The sequence below is a fragment of the Lonchura striata genome, chromosome 19, assembly GCF_050655825.1.
Source record: "Lonchura striata isolate lonStrDom1 chromosome 19, ASM5065582v1, whole genome shotgun sequence".
Taxonomy (NCBI): domain Eukaryota; kingdom Metazoa; phylum Chordata; class Aves; order Passeriformes; family Estrildidae; genus Lonchura; species Lonchura striata.
Genome location: NC_140721.1, coordinates 8159959 through 8180320, shown reverse-complemented (window position 1 = coordinate 8180320; position 20362 = coordinate 8159959). Strand labels below are relative to the sequence as shown.

The 20362-nt window shown below is 45.5% G+C and overlaps 1 protein-coding gene across 4 annotated transcripts in view; it reads right to left on the bottom strand.

Annotated features, from left to right (window-relative positions):
* Positions 1-20362, bottom strand: part of CLIP2 (CAP-Gly domain containing linker protein 2) — a 75939-nt gene that overhangs the window by 39302 nt on the left and 16275 nt on the right. For all 4 annotated transcript variants that reach the window (XM_021551041.4, XM_021551039.3, XM_021551042.3 and 1 more), the window contains exon 3: positions 337-875. In XM_021551041.4, the coding sequence (XP_021406716.1) occupies positions 337-875 (539 nt within the window). The remainder of the gene's footprint in view (positions 1-336; positions 876-20362) is intronic.

Here is a 20362-nt window from a genome sequence, read left to right as displayed (position 1 = left end):
GAGTATTGCTAGATTAGAAGGCAATTAATTATTTTGCTTCTATTTCCCTCATATTTCAGTTCTCTCTCTTGACATCTTTCTACAGCTCAGGACTTGTCCAATACAAGAAGCACTTTGGGACACGCTCTCCTGCACCAGTGTGAAAGACAGACATGTCCAGAAGACAGCATCCCAAATAACAGTGCAGATGTTTGATGCCTACTTGGCCCAGGCATCTCCCATGCTCCATCCAACCCTCTCCTCCTTCTGTCTCCTCCTGAAGCTGACCAGGAACACTCATCAGGGGGACAAATCCTTGTCCTGTGCCATTCCAGGGGGACCCCACAAGCAACTCACCAGCACACGATCCCCAAGCCGTAGGTCCTTCTCCCCTTTTTTCACCGACCCGCTGTCCGAGAGGTTGGATCCCGACTCGTTGCCCGTCTTCATGGCGCTGTTGAGGACGCTCTCCCGCAGCGGGATCACGCGGGAGGACAGCGGCGGCGTGGCCGTCCCCGAGTGCAGTGACAAGTTCTGAGCCGTCAGGGAGTCCACGGAGGGCGCGTCGCTGCCCGAGCCCTCGGCCACCGGCTGCCGCGTCAGCTTGGACGGCCGCGTGAAGATCCCCTGCAGCGGCTGGCACTCGAAGTAGCGCACGCCTCCGACAGAGCCGTCATTCTTCCCCACCGGCTCATCCAGAACAACCCCTGCCCACTGGCCCGGAGCAAACTGCGTCTCCCCGAGGTACTGGATCACTCCTGGCTTCACTCCGTTCACCCAGACGCGTTCGCCCACCACGAAGTCGCCCAGGAAATCATCGCCCACCTCGGCAACCTTCGAACCCGGCTTCTCGGCGCTGGTGGCGGATGTGGTACCCTGCTTGTGTAAAGGGGAGCCTGGGGATCAAGGAAAAAGAGGTTTTGGTATAAGGGGAAGTCCTAGAAGGAAGCCAAAACACCAGGAAAAGGCATTTACAGAAAGAAAACATCTGGGACGACAACTTAGATTGCAGGTGTACACCCTGTGAAGATTCAGCCTGATGCCATTACTTACACACCTTCTTCAGTGTTAATCTGCACAGATCCTCCATCTGCTGCCCAGTTTCTGAAGGTCTCACACAGAACATAACAAAATGGTCCCATGCCTTCATTCCCTTTACAACACCTCAGCCCCCTCACAGCCCCAGAGTGTGGATAAGCTCAAAAGCACAGGAGTGGTGGCAAGTGTTTAAAGACCAAAGGGAGCCCAATGAACTGCTGCTTTGCAGGAAGAAGCCAAATTCATCCTTTTACCCAAAAAAATAAATTAAAAAATATATTTTTTTTTAAGTGTGAGGCACTGATGTTTTAGTACTTGGTACTACGAGAACCCCATTGTGTGTCCCACTAACAGCTCCTGTGGGATCACACAGTGGCCTCCACAAATTCCCCATTTTTCCCAACTGCTGCTGTGCCCTTTGCTGGAGCAAATGCAGCAGCAAGCAAACACCTGGGGTATGTTCAATATCAACAGCATCTCTTTAAACGGGAAGCATCTACAAACCTTCATGCACAGCCCTGCAGGGTCACACAATGTGCATGGAACTCAACAACCTGGCAATAAAGAGTGTCCTTTTTCCAGCATCAGCCTTCCAGCAATTCTCTGCTGCCTGGGGAAGGAAAACTGCAGGTGATGCTGGTGTTCAGTACTCTGCTCACACTCTCCAGGAGAATCTTGATTGGCCAAATTCTCCATAATACAAAAGAGGACCCTTAAACATGTGACAGCTGCATGAATGGGAACAGAGTCAACAGCAAATGAGACAGCAGTGACCCAACTCTTGCTGACCCCATTGCCAAACCCTATCACCAACTTTGGGCTTTCAGCCCAGGCAACAAATGACAAGGACATGTGAACTTCATTAAAACTCTAAGGGTGAAAGGAAGAAGTTGAGTAAAGCCTTGAAAGAAACAACAGAAACTGAGGAAATAAGCTTGCAAAATAAGATCCAGCCAGTCACATACCATGGACCTTCAGCCATCCTCAGCTCTCATTAGCCCTGAGGTGCCACGTGTGGCTCTCCCACACAGCTGGTGTAGGGGGTGTTTGCAGGAGGCTTGGTCCCACATACCCTGTGCTCAGTGAAAACTCCCTGGACTCTTCACCCCAACTTTCAGCTGAAGTTTTGGGGTGCCACCAACTAGAAAACTCTAAATCACACCCAGGAAAAAAAAATTATTTGTTACAAGGGAAGGCTGGCAGAGGACACCCTGAGCAGCTGCAGAGACAAGGCAAACTTGAGTGCTTATGTGTAATGAGCTGTGAAACTTGTTCAGCCTCAGCCATCACTGTGGCTCAGTCCCCAACACTTCTACAGCTCTTTCACAAGTAATGGGCCTGACAGATCAGGCTCAGCTCCTGGAAAGAGTGAAAAACATAAAAGCTCTTAAAGCAAGACACTTCAAAGCTTTGCTAGAGGTCTAGCAAAGAGGAAAGAAAAGAGCACCAGGGCAAGAGCATGAAGAACTTAGTTTCTGCTAAATCATGTGTATTACAAGGGATCAATTTTTACACTTGGGTTCTTATTAGAATCCAGAGTCAACACTTGACAAATTTCTGTGGCCACCAGTTTGGGGCCCCTGGAAGCAGCACCTCTGCCTGGTCTGGACCTCACCTGAACAAGAAAGGAGCAGCAATCAAGGTGTGGTTGTACAAACTCCTCTCACAAACAGAAGTATCTCCAACCAGCTCACTGGGCTCAGTGGGCTGGGGCTGGAACAGCTCTTGAGGAGTTCAGCCGAAAGGGACATGCACAGCATAACACATGGGGAATGTTCAGGAAAATCCCAAGATGGGCACAGGAAGGACAGTAAATACTGTCCCCAGCTGTGTGAATACACCAGCTAAAAATGTTGGTGGCAACAGAGACCATGGAGCTTCCAGCAGAGCTCAGTCAGCTCCCAGGGAGAGCCTTTTCCTGCCTTCTTGATGATCCCTCATGTGATCATCAAGAAGTTTTGGGGGCTTTTGGGCAAATTTCTGGCATTTAAGCTTGTGTCACTCTCAATTTTGTAGGACAGTGCACCAAGATGAGATCCATCAGATGGACAGCATTACATCCAAAAACCAGTTTCACCTTAAAAAAATTAAACCCAAAGACTAGGATGTTTAGAGCTCTTGAACTTTGCAAAAAACTTCAAATAAAAAGAAGTGTGAAGGAAACAGGGCTTCATCATCTGAACTATGAAAACAATCATAGGCAGAAAATAAAGCCATTATTGTAATTTCAATGCTTAATAGCACAAGACAGTAAAGCAGTCAGATTAGCAAGTTACATTTTAAGAAAGCTCTTAAGTTAAATAACCAAAGCTGGCTACAGGGGTTTTTCACCAAAAAGATTCTCTGTGGGAGAATAAATTAAATTAGAAACACAACTTACACCTTGCTTTCATGCCTGGCAGAGCACCCTAACACACAAAGATTGTGCCACTGACATGTCTGTGCACACATATCCACTGTGTCAAGAACAGCCAAACTCAACCTACTGTACAGGGAACTGTAAGCACATAAATCTGTGGGGCTCTGCTACTATATTGAGAAGTGATCAGAACTGTTTTTCTAGTCTTACTGAGCCTGCATTCAGCATAGTTCCTGATATCAAGTGTTAGTTAATGGTGAAGTTAATGTCACATTAGTTAATGGTCACATTAACTCTCACAAGCACCTCTGCAATGTGCCTGGGATAAGCAAACCCTTCAGCAGCAAAGCTCAAGCAAAGAAAGGCAGGAAGGCTGCCCAAGGCTGAACAAACAATGCAGCAGGATTTAAAATTGCATTTAGACTCACCATATTTCACTGCAAGAGCAAACACCTTCAAAATTTACTCGGACCAGCAAAAAAATAAAGGACAGTTCATTGGATTCCTGATGCAACACTCTCTTCCCCCAAAAGCCAAAATTTTAGTGGAACTTTACACACCCTTGTTCACTTTAGGTGCCTGTCTGTCTGATAAGCACGTATGCTGAACTACAGAATTGCATCTCAGGGAAACAATATCATTCCAGGCTCCTGAGCAGTGCAGGCAGAAACATCATTATTCTTGAGCATGAGGTGAATTATTCAAAAGTACAGGATGTAAATAAAGAACTGCCTGAAGCTTCACCTTGTTTATTATGGCCACAGTATAGAAACTTGTGTTTTACATGGCTTTCATTACCCACATAGGAAATAATAACCACAGAGCAGTTAATGGGTTGTGGTGCAGCAGCTTTTCAAAGAAGCCAAGAGTAACCATGAGCAAGTTGAACTCATTTCTCTTGGGTTTTACTAACCCATAACTAGATGGCCAGACAGCATCCCAAGCAGTCTAACTAGTCTAAGCTCTGATCCTCCCAGGTAGGTATCTGGTCACCAGCCTTTCAGAAGACAAATGATAGTAATGAACAACTTGACTTCAACCCCATGAGTATCTTAGGACAGCCCAAAAGTGAGAGCAGCTGATGGCACTGCTCTCAGAGACCTGACATCGTCATTGCCACTCTCCAAATATCTCTTACAGCTGAAGGGAAACTCACCCAAGAGGATTGCCAAGAAAGATTTCTGAGCTCTTCCAGCCTACAGGCACCTCAGGAGTTGGTCTATTGGTCTGTGTCACATGGATTTGCTGTTCTGAAGAAGAAAAGTCTCCTTGTTCTAGTCAGACTCCCTAGATAAATGCCAACAAGTTCCAAAAAGTTCACTAAGAAAAAAGTTCCAAGAAACAGCAAACCAAGGGTACACATCTTGGGGATGAAACTGAGAAGAGTTACACAAGGGAAACACACCCAACAGAACAAACTGGGTACTTTCTACTCCAACCCTGCCAGTACCTGCTGATGCCAACCAAGAAGCCACAGGAACTCTCTGAAGGTCACTACTCAGCCTCTAACTCAGGACTCACCTGGAAGCCAGCACCGAGGAAGGCTCTTCCTGCTTGATCCAAGAGGATCTCCCTGTGCTGCTCTGTCCAGAACAGACCTCACTTGCTAGTCAGGACTTCAGCAGCAGCAGCTGCCTTCCCCCTCTCACTGGGACCAGGCTCCAAGACACACAAGCAGTGAGCAGGATCTCCTCCACTCAGGCTTTCCAATTTTACAACCCCATTGTGTTCATTAGCTGGCTCATTCTTTTCGGATTAAATGGGCTTCCTGTAGGTCACAGCTTCCAGGGCTGAGCAACAGCTTGTGAATCAAAGTCACACAGAGCATCCACTAATGCACATCTTATCCAGCTCCAAATCTCTGCTTTCCCTTTGCCCTTCACACAGCCTACACTTTAGCCACCACCATGGCAAGCCTGGTGCTTAGAGCTCTTTCTGCAAGCTCATCCCACCAGTTTCAGGGACCCACACCAACAAGGCATCAGTACTTCACGAGCCAAATTCCTACCAGCCAGGAGCTGGAGAGGTTAAAAGTTTAACTGAAGTTTCAGCCTGTTCACAGGGCTCTTGTTACCGTGTCAATGAAAGCCATGTGTCCAAAATCCCTTGAAGCACAAAGGCTTCTGCAAAAAGGTCATGGATTCTTCCAGCTCTTGGAAACTGCTGTAGGAAGGAGTGAAGAGGAGCTTTGTATAGTACAGAAGCACGAAATCCTTCCTCAAGAAAGCTCTGGAAACCAAAATGGGAGGAAGAGAGCACTTGCTCTGCAGCACCAGCAGGAATAGCTTTCCCTGCAGGATGCTAACATGCTCAGCTTGTGCTACCTTTAAGTCACATCCACTGAACCCATCCATCCCCTCGCTCCCTCCACATCCTTCGACCTCCCACAGCACTCCAGTTGCTCATTTCTTAACACCAGGCAACTGAAACAAAGGGGAAAGGAAACTTGTACCTAAAGGGGAGGAGGGAGAGGAAGGGAAGAGCAGTTCAGCGTGAGAAGCAGCACTCAGTGAGTGCTGCCCCTGTGTTTCCCACTCCCTGCAGAACCCTTTTGTGGTCTGACTGCTCCCAAGACACATGCCAGGCACCACAACTGCCAAAGGACTCAGAAATGCAACAGCCTGTTGTGTTGCCATGGGAATCAGGAGACAAGCAGTTAATTGATGAAATGGAGGCAGACTAGATTTAAAAGAAAGAGGAAAGAAAAAACAACAGCAACAAAACCCAAAAACCTAACAACAAAAAAACCAACACAAAACCACACACACACACACAAAAAAAAAACCCAACCAACCAAAAAACCCCCAACAAAACAATAACAAAAAAAAAACCCTAAAACCACAACCAAACAAAAAAAAAAGAAGATTCCAGAGTAGCATCTTATGTCAGGGAGGAGGCAGAAATGGGCACAAACATTACATTTACAGAAAAGCTTTACCATGGCCCTACAAGAGGCCTTTTTCCTTTTCTATTTTAATTTGCAGAGGTTTTTACCCTCAAACATCACCACATCACAAGCCAGCCTGACATGCAGCAGAGTTGCCTGCCCAATCCCAGCTGTGCTCCCTCTCCATGGCAATCAATAAACTTCTCATCCACTCCCAAGCAACAAAAGGTGCCCCAGCCTGGCAGAGCTGCCACTGGCACGAGACTGAAGACACTTCACCCTCATGTCACTGGCCCCTGCTGTAGATGCCACTGACCTGTGATGGGGCAGCAAGCTGTGCAGTCTGTGAGCATCTCAAAGTGCAGCCTTGCAACCAGACTGGCCAAAAAAACTTTTGGTACCAGCTCTGCTCCTCCCAGCCCGGGCAAGACTTCAGGCCAGTCCTGAGACCAGGGGACTGTAATGCCCATTTGAAGCCAAGATTTTGTCAGCTGGAAAACCCACAGGGGTGCCAGCTCAAAGGAATAAGGTCTGGTTTGACTGCCACAGGGATTGTGCAAGAGCCTTGGAGCACTAGAGCAGCCTGGCTCATGCTTGGTTCAGGGATCAGATGATGAGGTGAGGGTGACACTCAGACACTGTCCCTGCACCAAAAATCTGTGGTGGATGATAATACCCCATCCAACAGCCCACCACCCTGTTGCTATAGGACATGAGAAAGTACAACACGAGCTACTATGATGGCAAGGTAAAAAAGAAGAAGCTTTATTTTTTTGACTCCAACTTTTATACTTTTCCAAAGGTGACAGTGGATTGGAGAGTGAATGGGCCACCTCTCTAAAGACATTGGACAAACCACCAGTACATCAACTTTCTCCACCCCCATGAAGGAATGCAAAACAGTATGTTGTTTATAGAAAACGTGTGGGAAAGTTTTCTAACAGAATGTAAACTCAGAATGCTTTAGAAAATCTTAAGAATCAGGGTGACACCACCCTGCACTGTGAGCTGGAGGACAGCCTGCTCTTGTCCTTACAGCCACGTCACTGTCAGCTCCTGGTGCAGTGGTTTTTACTCATCTATTTACACTGCAGTTACTATGAGCTTCTCTGGGTCTGCAAGGCCATTTCACCTCCAAGCATAACACTGCAGAACCTCACTGGTGGAGAAGAGCTCATCAGAGCTTCCCCTCAGAGGAGGACAGTGCAGAACATCTGCTCCCTACCACCTACAGCAGCTTGTCTACGGGGTAAGAGAGGATGCACAACCTGCTGCACCTCCAGGAGCTGCCAGCTGTGCAGAGGGACAGGGATTCTTCCCTTGGCAGCATCAGCAGCAGACTCCTGTGCCTGCTGCCTCCACAGCTCTCACTGATGGTGAGGCCTTTGCCACGTGGAATTTCTAGGTCACCACATGGGGATTTGAGCTTCTCAAAGCAACCTGGATTACATAAACACGATGCTGTCAGCAATCAGGTGAAAGCCAGCCCGTTGCAACATCAAAATTTAAATTATCGAGCACAGCAATGAAGCAGCTGTTTTCTGCAGGATTTATCACAGCCCTTTCAAACTGCAGGATGAGGCAGAAACAGAGAGGGAAGGGGTACCTGTGAGAAAAGCAATACTTTGCAGACAATAGCCAAGTGCCTGGCAGCACACTGTGGGAGGAAGGAGCCCCAGAGATTTATGGCTGACTTGGAAACAACAGCTGAAAGCTCTGCAAGTTCAAAGCTGAAAAGTTGGGGCTGTGATCTGACACAGAGGCGAGCTCTGCATCTGGCACCCTGAAAATCTACTGCCCTGCTGCTTCCAGGAATAACCCCAATGGCATGGATATGAAAATCTGACACAACTTCAGCATCCCTGTGTTTAGCTCCTTTGAAGAGAGGAGGCATAACCCAGAAATAAAACTGCAATGAGGAGGAAGACAGTAAGAATGAGAATTATGAATGAGAAGCAAAACCGAGTAAGGATCACTGCAGAGATGTCTTGCACTGAATGGAAGGAGATGCCCATTGAGACAAATATTTGCCTCCAAAGAGGCAGCTGGGAAGGGCAGTGAGCCTCACACACAGCCCAGACAAAGGCTTTCTTATAAAGGTCTCATTCAAGATGCTGACTGGTACAAAATCTGCTCTGCCACAGGCGAGACACACATTCTTGGTGCCTGCTAGAGATGGGAGGGATGGAGGAGCTGGGGGGTTACCAGCTATGCTAGATCAAATCCACTATAATTCTGAAAAGAAACAAACAGCAAAGCTATGTATTCATGTGTGAAGATTTAAAGTTTTGTTTTTTTTTTTTTTTAAATAAACAACAATATTCAATAAATATGCAAAGCAGATTGGTTTTGGCAGTACAAGGGAGGAAAGTGAGTATAGAAAATGCACAAGGTTTCTTTCACTGAGGGATAATTACCTTGCAGCATATGGATGGATCTAGTCCTCTCAAAATGGCAGTCTTAATTTTTATGTAATTATTCGTTTTAAAACCATATTCTTTCAACATTCACTTTTCAATACTCCATTTAACATTTTTCAGCCTTAAAACATATATATATATATCATACCTCTGGAGAAGCACACTGTTTTCACCAAAAATAATGAAAACAAAAATCCCACAACAGCTTTGCAAATATAACAAAGATTGGAGCACCCATATCTTCTTCCTCATCTCTAGAAATAACATACAGTCACATTTGCAAAACTAGAATTTCATAAACACCGGGTTAGTATGTTAAAGTAATACAGGGTGTATTACAAAATAACAATCGTCGTTATTCCTTAAATAAACAATAAAATCACTTCAACTAGAGAATATTCCACATAGAAGCATTACTCACTTTACTCACCATAACTTATTCTGACAAGAAAATATAGTTTTCTCTTCAAGCAAGCCCTTAGCTCTAAAGTCTCACTGGGTTTTGCCCCACTAGCCCCATAGCCAAACTGGGTTACCTCGCATTGTGAGTAATGAGAAACTCAAGGGCAGAAAGGAGCATTAGCAAGCAGCCCAGGGTAACCTGTGGGGTGGCCCTGAGAGCAAAAACACCAGCTGGGGAGGGGATACTCACAAGAAGAATTCCTGCATGCACGGAGCTTCCTTCCAGCAGCCCGAGGGAGCGCCCAGCTCCGCGTCCCGGCTGCGGAGCTGCAGGCACACCGTGCTCACCTCTCCACGAAACCAGCACAAAGCTGATCTCTTGGAGTCTTTTCTTCTCAAAGAAGCATGGAGAAGCTCGAGGAGCTCAGCCTGAAGCCCCGTGCCCACAAACCCCAGCACACACACACACACGTGCACAGCTGTGCGAATCTGGAAGGCACAAGTGTGGTTTGGGGCTGCTGTGATGGAAGTGAAGACAGCTGCTCTCAGAGAGCCCAGCCAATGGCAAAAAGAAAGAAAAGGAGGCAGACACAGGTCTTTAATAAGACATTTATAAACGATTTCCCAGGCAGAACACTGGCACCAGCACAGAGAGAGCAACAGCCTTGGGACTGTTCTGAACTGGAGAAATTTATCGTGAGCACCAAACACTGTAAAGAGCAGCCAAGTAAAGCATAGTGCTGTCCCCTCACCAGAAGAACTAAATGACCAGCAAATTTTGAAATTTCACAGCCTTTTTATATATTGGAATTTTGCTCAGGCATCATTTCCACACAAAACCCACTTGGATGGACTCTGGGACCATTCCTCCAGCACCAACTGAGATGAGCAGCCAAGCAGTACATTGCTCAAGCAGGTGCACACAAGAAAGGCCACTGACTTAGTCATTCAGAAATGACAGCATTAACTCAGTCCCAATCAAATGGAGAATAGAAGGCACCAAAAAAAGAGCCTGGCTTTGGCTGGAAGCCAATTATTACTTCCTGATCAGACTGGAGCCAGTTTAGGGGATCCCAGCAGCTCCCCACAGTGGGAACAAGATGCAGGAGAAGTTGCTGTGTGTGCATAACTCGGGGTGTTCACTCATAGGACAGAACCTGAGCAGCCATGCACAAGCAGATTGACAGTACCTCTAACAATCCATGGGAAAGAAACGTTAAATGACTGGAAACAGTCTGGTTGGACTCCAGCTCTGGCACAGACTGCCTGTGGGCACAGTATTTACTCCAGCTACGGAATAAGAATGATAAGCTGTGCTATATCCTCAGAGTGCTCAGTGATCTGGTTACCCCAGCCAGGTCAGGTTAGCTGGAGTGCAGAGCAATATTCCCCCTGGTGTGACAGGTGATGAGCTGTGCCATTCACACCTGTGCTCCCACTGCAGAGGCCCACAGTGGCCCAGCTCAGGCTCAAAGCATCCTTTATTTGGTACATTTGTGCAAATGGAAGCTCAGGCAGCAAGTGCTCTGCTGGCACCATGGAATCTCCCCATGATAAAGGCAAGAGAGCACAGCAGTAAGATCTTCCTCACTCCTCTTCTCTTGACAGATAACCACCTCTCATTTCTGCCTGCTGAATCTCAGAAATGTTTCTTTGCTACAGCCACAAGCTTTTCTCTGACTTTCTAATTGTCCTTTGCTTCCCTCTGGCAGGAGTTGGGAAAATCTTCACAGCAACTGCTCCTTACAAGAGCTGCCAGCCTGCAGCCACAAAAGGCAATTCCTCATGCCCTGTCTGCAGCTACTCTTGAGGGGAGTAGAAAAACTTAACACCTGACATATAAGAATAGGGAGGATGCTTTGTTAGCTCCTTATCTGTGTGCTGGGAGGTTTTCAGTGTGACCAGCTGTGCTGAGAAACAGCAGAGTTTGAGCCACTGGGGTGCTACCAGCAGACAGACAAGCACCAGGCTTTGTCCCCTGTAGTTTTTCCCCCTCCTCAGTGGAAATATGGCATCAGTACAATTGCACCATCTCTGAGTCACCCACCTGAAACAGGGAGATTCCACGGGCCATCTGCAGCACCCCAGGATCCCAGAGGAACTACAGCAGTGCTAAAAATGACCACTCTAAGTGCCAAGCAAACTTGGGCACAACCCTGGGGCTGCACTGTGCTAAACTTTGATTCACCACTCCTGCAGCCATTTATTCCTCCAGCCATACACCCATGCACAGAGCAGGCTGCACAGCACACAATGCACTGATTGTGCTCAGCCCCACGCTGCACAGAATGCAGAGTGTGCAGGGCTGGCTTTGCTTTGCCTAATCTAATAAAAGGAGATTTGAGAGCAGATTAACACTGAGTCATCTACTTCATTCCAAATACCTGGCTTAAACAGCTAAGTATCCAACTCAAAAGGCAATGAGCTGTACATGAACAGGCATCATTTAGTCACCTATTTGCAGTGGATGTCTTTTTTTTTTTCTTTTTTTGAAAGTAAACATGACCATTATCCAGATCTGATCCCAAAATACACGAGCTATGATACAAACACTGATCCCCACAGCAAGAGTTCTCAAACCCAACAGACCTAAGCCTCAGTGACCACCAGAAATGGCATCTTACACCATTGCAGGAGTGGTGGTGGGGAAATGGATGATGTGAAGTGAGAGATCACAGATAAAGCCTGGGAGTTGACAAGTTGAGCTGCACTGAAGACTGAGCACAGGGCCCCACTGGGCACACACTATGCTCCCATTCCCAGTACACCTCAGCAGTATGGTGTACACCTCACTCACATGTGGACTATGACTCTCTCTCATGCCACTTCTTCATCATTTTATGAGATGATCACTTTTAGGCTTTCATCTTCTGAACACCCAGCCAGGACAGAGTCAGCCACTGAAGACGATGCCCCCAAGCCCTTTTGAGGGTTCAGAATTTTCTCAACATCATACCATCTTCACCTGAAACTCTTCTGTTCAAATCTCCATCAAACCCTTCTGATTTCTGGCAAGATTTTTTTTTTTTTCCCCTGAGCAAATACCTCCAAATAAAATATTCTGTAGAAAGCATTTCTGTGAAATAAGTTATAGAGCAATACAAAGGGTTCCTATTGTTTTCAGGGACATGAATCCTACAGAACTGTGCAGATTTAAGTGTGAAATAAGACAAGCATGTGCAGGACAGAAGGTTACCCTAGAGCTCAATGACTGCTCACCCTCAGCCAAATTCCCAAGGCACTGATGTTTACAGACACAACACTTCAGTCAGTGGAAAGGATGAGATGAAGTGGCAACAGGGAGGGAAGCTGCTGTGCCAGGACTGGGAGGACAAAAAGTCAGAAAAATCTGCTGGCCAAGATAATTTCTGCTTTCACCTCTGACTTACAGGATGACATGGGCAAGACCTACTTCTTTGAGTTGTCTTTTGTGCAAAACATGGGTAATACTTGTAATAATTTGTCACAGGCTTCAAGCCTTACAGGAGGTGGTGAGGCATTCAGAGTCTTGAACAGAGAGGTTTCATGAGTGCCTAGGAAGCTTTTAATTACAGAAAGTGAGAATGACTTACAGCTCCTGCTTGGTAGGAATTCCTCAAGCAGACTGGGAACAGTCCTGCAGCAGAGTTAACTCCTGCACAACACTGCCCTACAACGGAGTACTGGCACTGCACGACCTCACACAAATTAACTCCTGAACCTTGGTGCAGCTTCAGCTTTTAAGAGGTACTCATGGCTAAGTTCATCACTGCCTTCCTCTGAGACCATTTAAAAGTTCCCATTCACAGACATTTCCTTTCTCACAAAGAATTCTGCAAACACATGCATGGAGTGAAGCACTCTGCTGCATCCTCTGGTCCACAGTCCAGACGTAGCACCCAGGACACACATTTACTGTGCTGGAGAACAGCATTGCCAAACACATTTTGTAGCAGAGACCAGAACTGTATTTTGAATAGAGCTGCTGAAGTCACAGACAGCTCAATATTGACAACTCTTATTGTTTCAGAGTGAGTGTTGTGATCACCAGTGTTTTCCTACGGTTCTCACTCCTGCATAAGAACCAGTTTCACTCTTTTATGGGAACAGGATATTAATTTACTTACTAGCATCTTCATTAAAAAGTAAATATCCTACTGAACTTAAAATAAATAGAGAATAATATTTGTATTCTAAACGTTTTAAGGCTTTTGTGGAGTTCAAGTCACCTTCCTTGCTTAAAAGGAAGATGCTCACATGCAGGGTCAGTGTGTGATGGTTAACTCCAACCTATTGCAAATATTCTGTACCAACAGTCTGATGCCACTTTAATTCTGCACACTCTCATCCCAAATCCATCTATAGCAAAGGGACTCTTGCCTTTAATTTCAATGAATACTGGCTGAGGCCTTTAATGATTAATCTGCTCTAGCTGGATTAGTGCAATTGTTGGAGGCAGAACATGCAGGAGCAGATCCCTCCTGCATCCCTACCCCAATGGGCCTAAGCACAACCACAGTGATGCTACTGCATACTTACCCCAGCCCAGCTGAATAGGATCCAGTTCATTATATTCCAGCCTCCATAAGCTGAACATCTGTGGGAAAGCAGATTTTCTTTCCCTGCTGCTCTGTGAAGAGCTACAGAGAGAGAGAGCAGGAGGGCGTCTGACCTCCATATGTCTTTGGTGTGTGCCTCATCCACAATGAACAAGCTGAATATTAAGGATTAACTACATCAAATCCTTCTAAGAGCATCTAATCATTAAGACAATTAAAATCAGACTCACAGTTATCTCTATGTTACCTGTAAAGCTGATAAAACTAAGATTGATTCAATGCCATTTTATATTGTTTGGCATGCACTGAATCACTTCTTGGGAGAGGAAAGCCACCAAAGGTATTTCTTCCCTTTAGGAGGGGAACCAGCAAGGGTGAAACCCAACTTCAGAAACCCCAGTACAAAAGGTATTTCAGAGTGCAGCAGGGCAGGCAGAGCAGCTCAGGAAAGTATGTATGAGCTGAATACAAGCCCTGTGCAAAGAGTCCAGTGGTTGGTCCACAACCAAGCCAGAAAGCTTTGGCATAGGATATGCCATGAGGATGAGAACAAATATGCAGGGTCTCATGAGTGACTGGATTTGTATGGAGGGACATAACCACCACCCAGGGCACTGCAGCCAAGCCCCCAGCAGCAATGGGGGGCACACTCAGCCTCCAATGATCCCCCAGCAGAGCTGCTCCCATGGTTGCTGCACTTCCACTCCTCAGCTGTACCTCATCCTGGATCAGCAAAACAGCAACTCTCATTTGCAGTTTTTCCTCTTCAGCCCCTAAAAACAATCTGGCTTTCTTTCAGATACCTGTTAACTCCAGGTGACTGCCTGTGCAGACCTGGATCCTGCAGCTCTGGCTGCCAATGGAGTGCTGACCTGCTGCCACTGCAAGAGGCATTTGATCCTCAAACACCTCCCTGGCACCTCGACCTCCTCATTCCCCAAGGAACTGAAGACACTGTGCACACAGAGCCATTAACATAAAGCAAGAGCTAATCAAACTTCACCACCACCAGTGACTCGTTTCCAGCAGCATCATTAATCCCAGGCTTGCAGCATGGATTTAATTGAGGACAGCACTCAGATGGGAGCTGACAATACTGATCACTCCATGAGGCCTGATGCAAAACAGCAAAACTAAATGTTTGCTAGAAATAATAGCAGCCTCTGGCCCCGTGATGTGGGGGCTTCTCTCTCAATTCACCAGCACACAACACCCCAAGTTAATACTAATCAAGAGGCACAAAGCCTTTGAGCAGACAAGAATTAGGTCCCAATGTCTGTGCCAGTCAATCAGCTGCTCCGGAAATTACAATCCTATTTATTTTGTTGCAGGTAACACAGTGGTTTAGTGTCTTTAATATTTATTTGGGAATTAGAATTAATACAAAATTGGTACAAAAATTAGAGCATCTCAGCAGTTTTTTGCAGCTTTAAAAAAAAAAAAGCCTGTGTTAAAACACCACCAAACCACCAATAATTACCTGAGAACCACCTCCCCAAGTTCTCTCTTAATACTGAGCCATAAATTCCCCAGGAAGGACACCATCCTTCCCTCTGTTTTTTTCCACAGAAAATTCTAGAAGCAACAGAAATAGTTTCTTATTGCTATGCATCGAGCCAATTTAACTTAAAAAACATGCTGAGAAACTCGGGGGGCAAACAACTGATTTCCAATTTAATTTACCAAGATGTTGCTGTTAATACTGTGGCAGGCAAATAAAAAGGAATGAAGATTTTCCACTGGGAAAGGCAAGAGCAAGGTGGTAAATGCACAAGTGGTGGTGAGATTGAGGGTCCTCCAGCAGAACTGAGGCAGGTACAGATCAAAAGACACCTGGCCACAGAATTGCTGAGTCTCACACTAGAAGCAGCCCCGAGAACATAATTTTTAAAAAAAATTTTCTTGTCTAGAAATGTGATTAACCCCCTCATGCAAACTCAGTCCCAGGGCACAGCAGTAAGTGTCCCCCAGCAGGGACCAGCCCCAGCCATCAGTACCCAAACCCCAAATGCAAGTGAGTAGGACCCAATACCCAGCTCAGGCTTATCAAATCCTCATTACAGCATATTTCAGTTTAATTACCCTATGGAGCCAGTCATCCCATTCTCTTTAATGGTCCTGGGAATGTTCCAGTCTGCTTCACTCTTATTTTTTAGTGAACAAAGGCAACACACAGTGTTTGCAGAAGCAGACACTATGCCAACATTATTAGCCTTGTGCATTTATTCTTCATGAAAAATAATGCATGCACACTTATATGAAAACAAGAAGGCATTGCTAGGCTCCCAGCAATATGCTGTATAGTTTAGCTCTCAAAGCACAGTTTTTGGTAATAAAACTAGGTAACTGCTGAAAAACCTTTTTGATATTGTTAGCATGCCTAAATATGAAATTCTTGTGGCAGATACTTGCACTTGCCCATTCAGAAAGACAGGATCCATCTGTAAAACCTAAGGTCTATGCTGGATCCTGACTGGATGCTGAAGTCTCACAGAAAACTTAATAAGTTTGGGCTTTTTTTTTGCCTCCAGCACTGAAGTCTCAGTGTTGCCCAGCTCCATCTGCACATACAAATATTTCTTTTGTCCTCTATCTTTTGCTAGATTTTTTTAATTGAACAAGAGATTTATGAACTATAAACAAACACTGGAGCCAGCTGACAGCCAAATGAAGTATGAAAGGCAAATTTCTCCTCCAACCACGTTACTCTAACACTGCTCTGAGCAGACAAAACCCACTCTGAAATGTGAATGCTTCTCTTCCCAGCAGCTTTCACCTGTTCCACCAGCTGGGAGGGCTCTGTGAGCCCATTCATCACAGCTTCCATTCTCTCTCCATCTTGCAAAAGCAGGCTCTTCCATTAGGAGGGTGGGAAAGGAACTGAGGCACACGAGCTTTGTAACAAGAAATCCAAATATTATATAGAGCCCTTTGCCCTCGACCCACACCTTTAGCACAGAAACCTCTCTTCAATGTGGGGTCAAGAGCAGTGACTTTCCTCACTTGAAATATGGGAAATAAGCCAAGACATTTGTGGGAAATCCTCTCCTAAGGCAGCTAGAGATGAATTTTCAGTCTGGTTATGGAAAATAGTTACTGCAAAGCAGTAGAACTTATTTTTTCCATTGTTCCAGCTTTAGAGGAGAGAAAGGAGGAGAATAACCAGCATGGACATTACTCAGGGCTAATTTCTTCCAGGAGTCCACGTCAGCTGCCCACTGACTTTCAGTGGAAATTGCAATTTCTGTTTTTAAAAAAAAAACCACAACCACAGCAAGCCAACGTACCTAACCCAAACCACCACCACAAAAGCTCTTAACTCTAATGGCTCTGTGACAGCACCAGCTCAGGTGAGGAGACACAACAACTCTCCACTCAAGGAAGTTCAAAGAGGACACAGGACATTCCATGAGCAGAACTGACTCTGAATATGTTTTCAGGAAAAATAACTCTGATGCAGCATGTGTGACAAGCTGGCTCAGTGTGACTGCAGCACGTTTGGACTCTACAGAAACCTACAGCCATGAATTGTGGAATTCTATAGAAATGCACACACAGCATCTCCCATCTGCATCGACCCTTTTTCTGGTACATAAGATGTGAGCTGTCAAAAGTACATGGAAATGCTGAAGAGGAATCTCCATGCCTGAGAAAGGAAGAGAGAAATGAGAGACAGATAAGAGACACTTGACTCTCTACAAAAGAATATAAACAGAACACTGGGGAAAAGAGAAAGGAGAAATCAAAGCAACTTTGTGTATTTCAGAGTAAGAATAAAGGGAAGTACCTCCACTTGCACTTGTGCAGACAAGATTGATAAACTTATGGGAGGATCAAAGTGGGAAGCTTTTAAAAATTCATTTGCAGCTAATGGCTCTGACATATCTTAGGCACAACTGGAGAACAGGCATCTTCTCTTAACATGCAATCTGAAAGATAAAATTCCCTTTTGGGGTCTTTCTGAGCCAGCCCCAAGCTCCCAGAGCCAAGGAACATCTCAGAGGCAACAGACTGGGCATTGCTGGAGTTTAATTCTGTGCTTTGTTAGATTTATGGTTCTTTTCTGCAACTACATTTCAGGATATTTGAGATTTCTATCCTCCACCAAGGTAGCAAATTCACACAGATGAGTGTTGCAGCTCTGTATTTTATAACCCAAACCACTCAGGTTTTCTTCCATCAAGCACCAGAAAATGCAGGCATTTCCTTTGGCTTTTCTGGCAGGAGGTGGGTAAGTGCAGAGGCAAGGAGTAAGGCAGGAGTTCAGGGGCTTGTAATGAAATTTTGTGGAGTCAGGAAAACCTTGTCAGCCTCCCAGGAACCACTTTCAGTGCATACAGGTCATGGAGCTCATGGTTTCTCTGCAGGACTTCTCAAACACCTCACACAGAGACTCCTTCATACAACTTTAGGACCTCATATAAAGTCTAGTGGCCGAGATCTGATTAATCCAGGAAACGTAATGAAATCCAGCTTCCATTGCCATCTACCAGATTCTTTGGCTGCAGGCATCCCCAAAAAATCACATCAGTGCCTGCTATGGGCAGGGTTTCAGTGATGTGGACACTTGGCTCTGGAACAGAATTAAACCAATTTAACACAAAAAAAGAGTATTTTCTCTTGTACTTTTCCCCTTCCAAAGGCTGAATCCCATGACTGTGCTGTGGCTGAGCCCCACAGCCAGCACAGATGCTGCTGCTCTCAGAGAAGGACATATAGGTAAGTCAGCAGGATTTTGGGATGCACACTTTGCTCACAGATTATCTTTGGAAAGGAGAGGAGCAAGAGGCAGCTGGCCAGACTTTTGGAGAGGCCTGCAGGAGGAAGAGCAGGTGCAGGCCATGCAGGGACACAGCTCTGGAGCAGGACTCTGAGCAAGAAGGTGCCAGAGATAACACTGCAGCCCATGCTGGGCTCTTATACACCCAGCCCACGTTGTTGAAGTAACCCCACTGTGCTCTGTTCTCACCTTCCAGGTAGGAATGGCTCCGTGCTGGGATTGCTCCACCAGTTCCAAGAGCCTCCTGTGCTGTCCTGAGAGGCAGAGGAGCAGCAGTACATCTGTCACACAGCACCAACCCATCATCACAAGACTTCTCCCCTTCTCCATGCCCACTTTTTCCAGGAATAAAACTCACAACTCCTGAGCAAAAGGTCAGACTTCATTTGGAGCCACAGAGGGTGCTTGGCTGCACATCCCTTGGTGACAGATGGCTGAACAAGGCACAAAGCAACTCCAGCAAACAGGCACTGCATTCAGCCCAGAGTTGCCTTGACCCTGCCACTGCCTGACCCTTTCATAGCACAAGACACACATCAACTGTGCCTGCTGAGATGCCACTCCAAAGCTTCTGGGGGGAAGAGAGGCCTCAGATCTTTTCCCTCATTTTAATGGTTTTCATGTGATTAAAATCACCTGAAAGCAACTCCACAACACGCTGCAATTATAAATGCAGACCAAAGCACCTTGAGAGAGTCACAACAGGGAGTTACAGAGGCACATCACTGGAGTTCAGGGTCATTCCAAAATCACAGTTGAGGGCATGGAGAAACAAGGGGGAAATTCAGAAATACAGGGTCAGAAGAATAACTTCAAAATACACAGCCAAACCTATCAAACTTTTTCCTTGTCAATCTATGCTTTCCTCCAGGAAACAAATAAAGGGATATTTCAGTATCTTAGATTTGGGCACAAAATAAAGAAATCAGGCTTTCTAATATTAAAACCCATTTACACAAAACTGCAATCCAAACATTTGTTAACACCCACACATAAGGCCACGTTCTCAGCAAGGGAAGAGCAGCTCCTTTTCAATCCCTGCAGTTCTGTATCACACCAGAGGATCTGGAACTCTGCCCATGACCTCAAGCAGATAGACCCCCCCCAAAAAAAGGGGCAGATGTGCAAAAAGCCAAGTTAGAGCTGTGGTTCTTACAATACTGTTTGGGGAAAGAATTTACAGTGGCAGAGGTTATACATACACTATTGGCCACTGGCAGAAGAGAGAGCTCAGCTGGAAGAATCCATGAGCAAAGCACAGCCCTTGATGTGTAATAAGGGAGCAAAGTCAGTGCCTCAGCAGCAAATAGAGTCTGTGTGAACATCCTGTGCAGAGGCTGTGCCTTAATCACCATCCCAATGTGCTCAGGCACAACAGGAACCTAAGAGAGGGGTATTTTTTTTTTATTAAATAATTAACACTTCTACATTACTCTGACAAGAGACAGCATTGTCTGGTGACCCTCATTTTGCAGCATTAGTATCCCAGACTAATTTGTCTGAGCATGCTAAAGCAAATTTTGACCAATATTATGCCCTTGATTAAAAATGCTGCCTGAAAGGTAAAAAGTTTTCCTGATTCTGCTAAATGTTCTATATTTAGGAGACTGAAACACACAGCAAAGTAACCAGGCATGTAGGAAGTGGCCTGAATTATAAGGACAAGATCTTGGCAGATCTAAAGAAGCAACCAGTGACCTTCTCAAATGAAAGTGTAATATAGTGAAAGTACAAGTTTTGATAGAATATACATCCTGATGTGTTTCCCCAGAAGCAAGAAGAAAGCCTTTTTTAACAAAGTGAAATGAAAAACACAACATGCAAAACTCCCATCTTGAATATTTACTAAATTACATATAATTTTTAAAAACCTATCAGCAAATAAGCCAGAAAAATGAATCCTAAGCAAAACACACCCTCAGCTGCTATTGAACTGTTAATTATACTGATAAGGGCAGT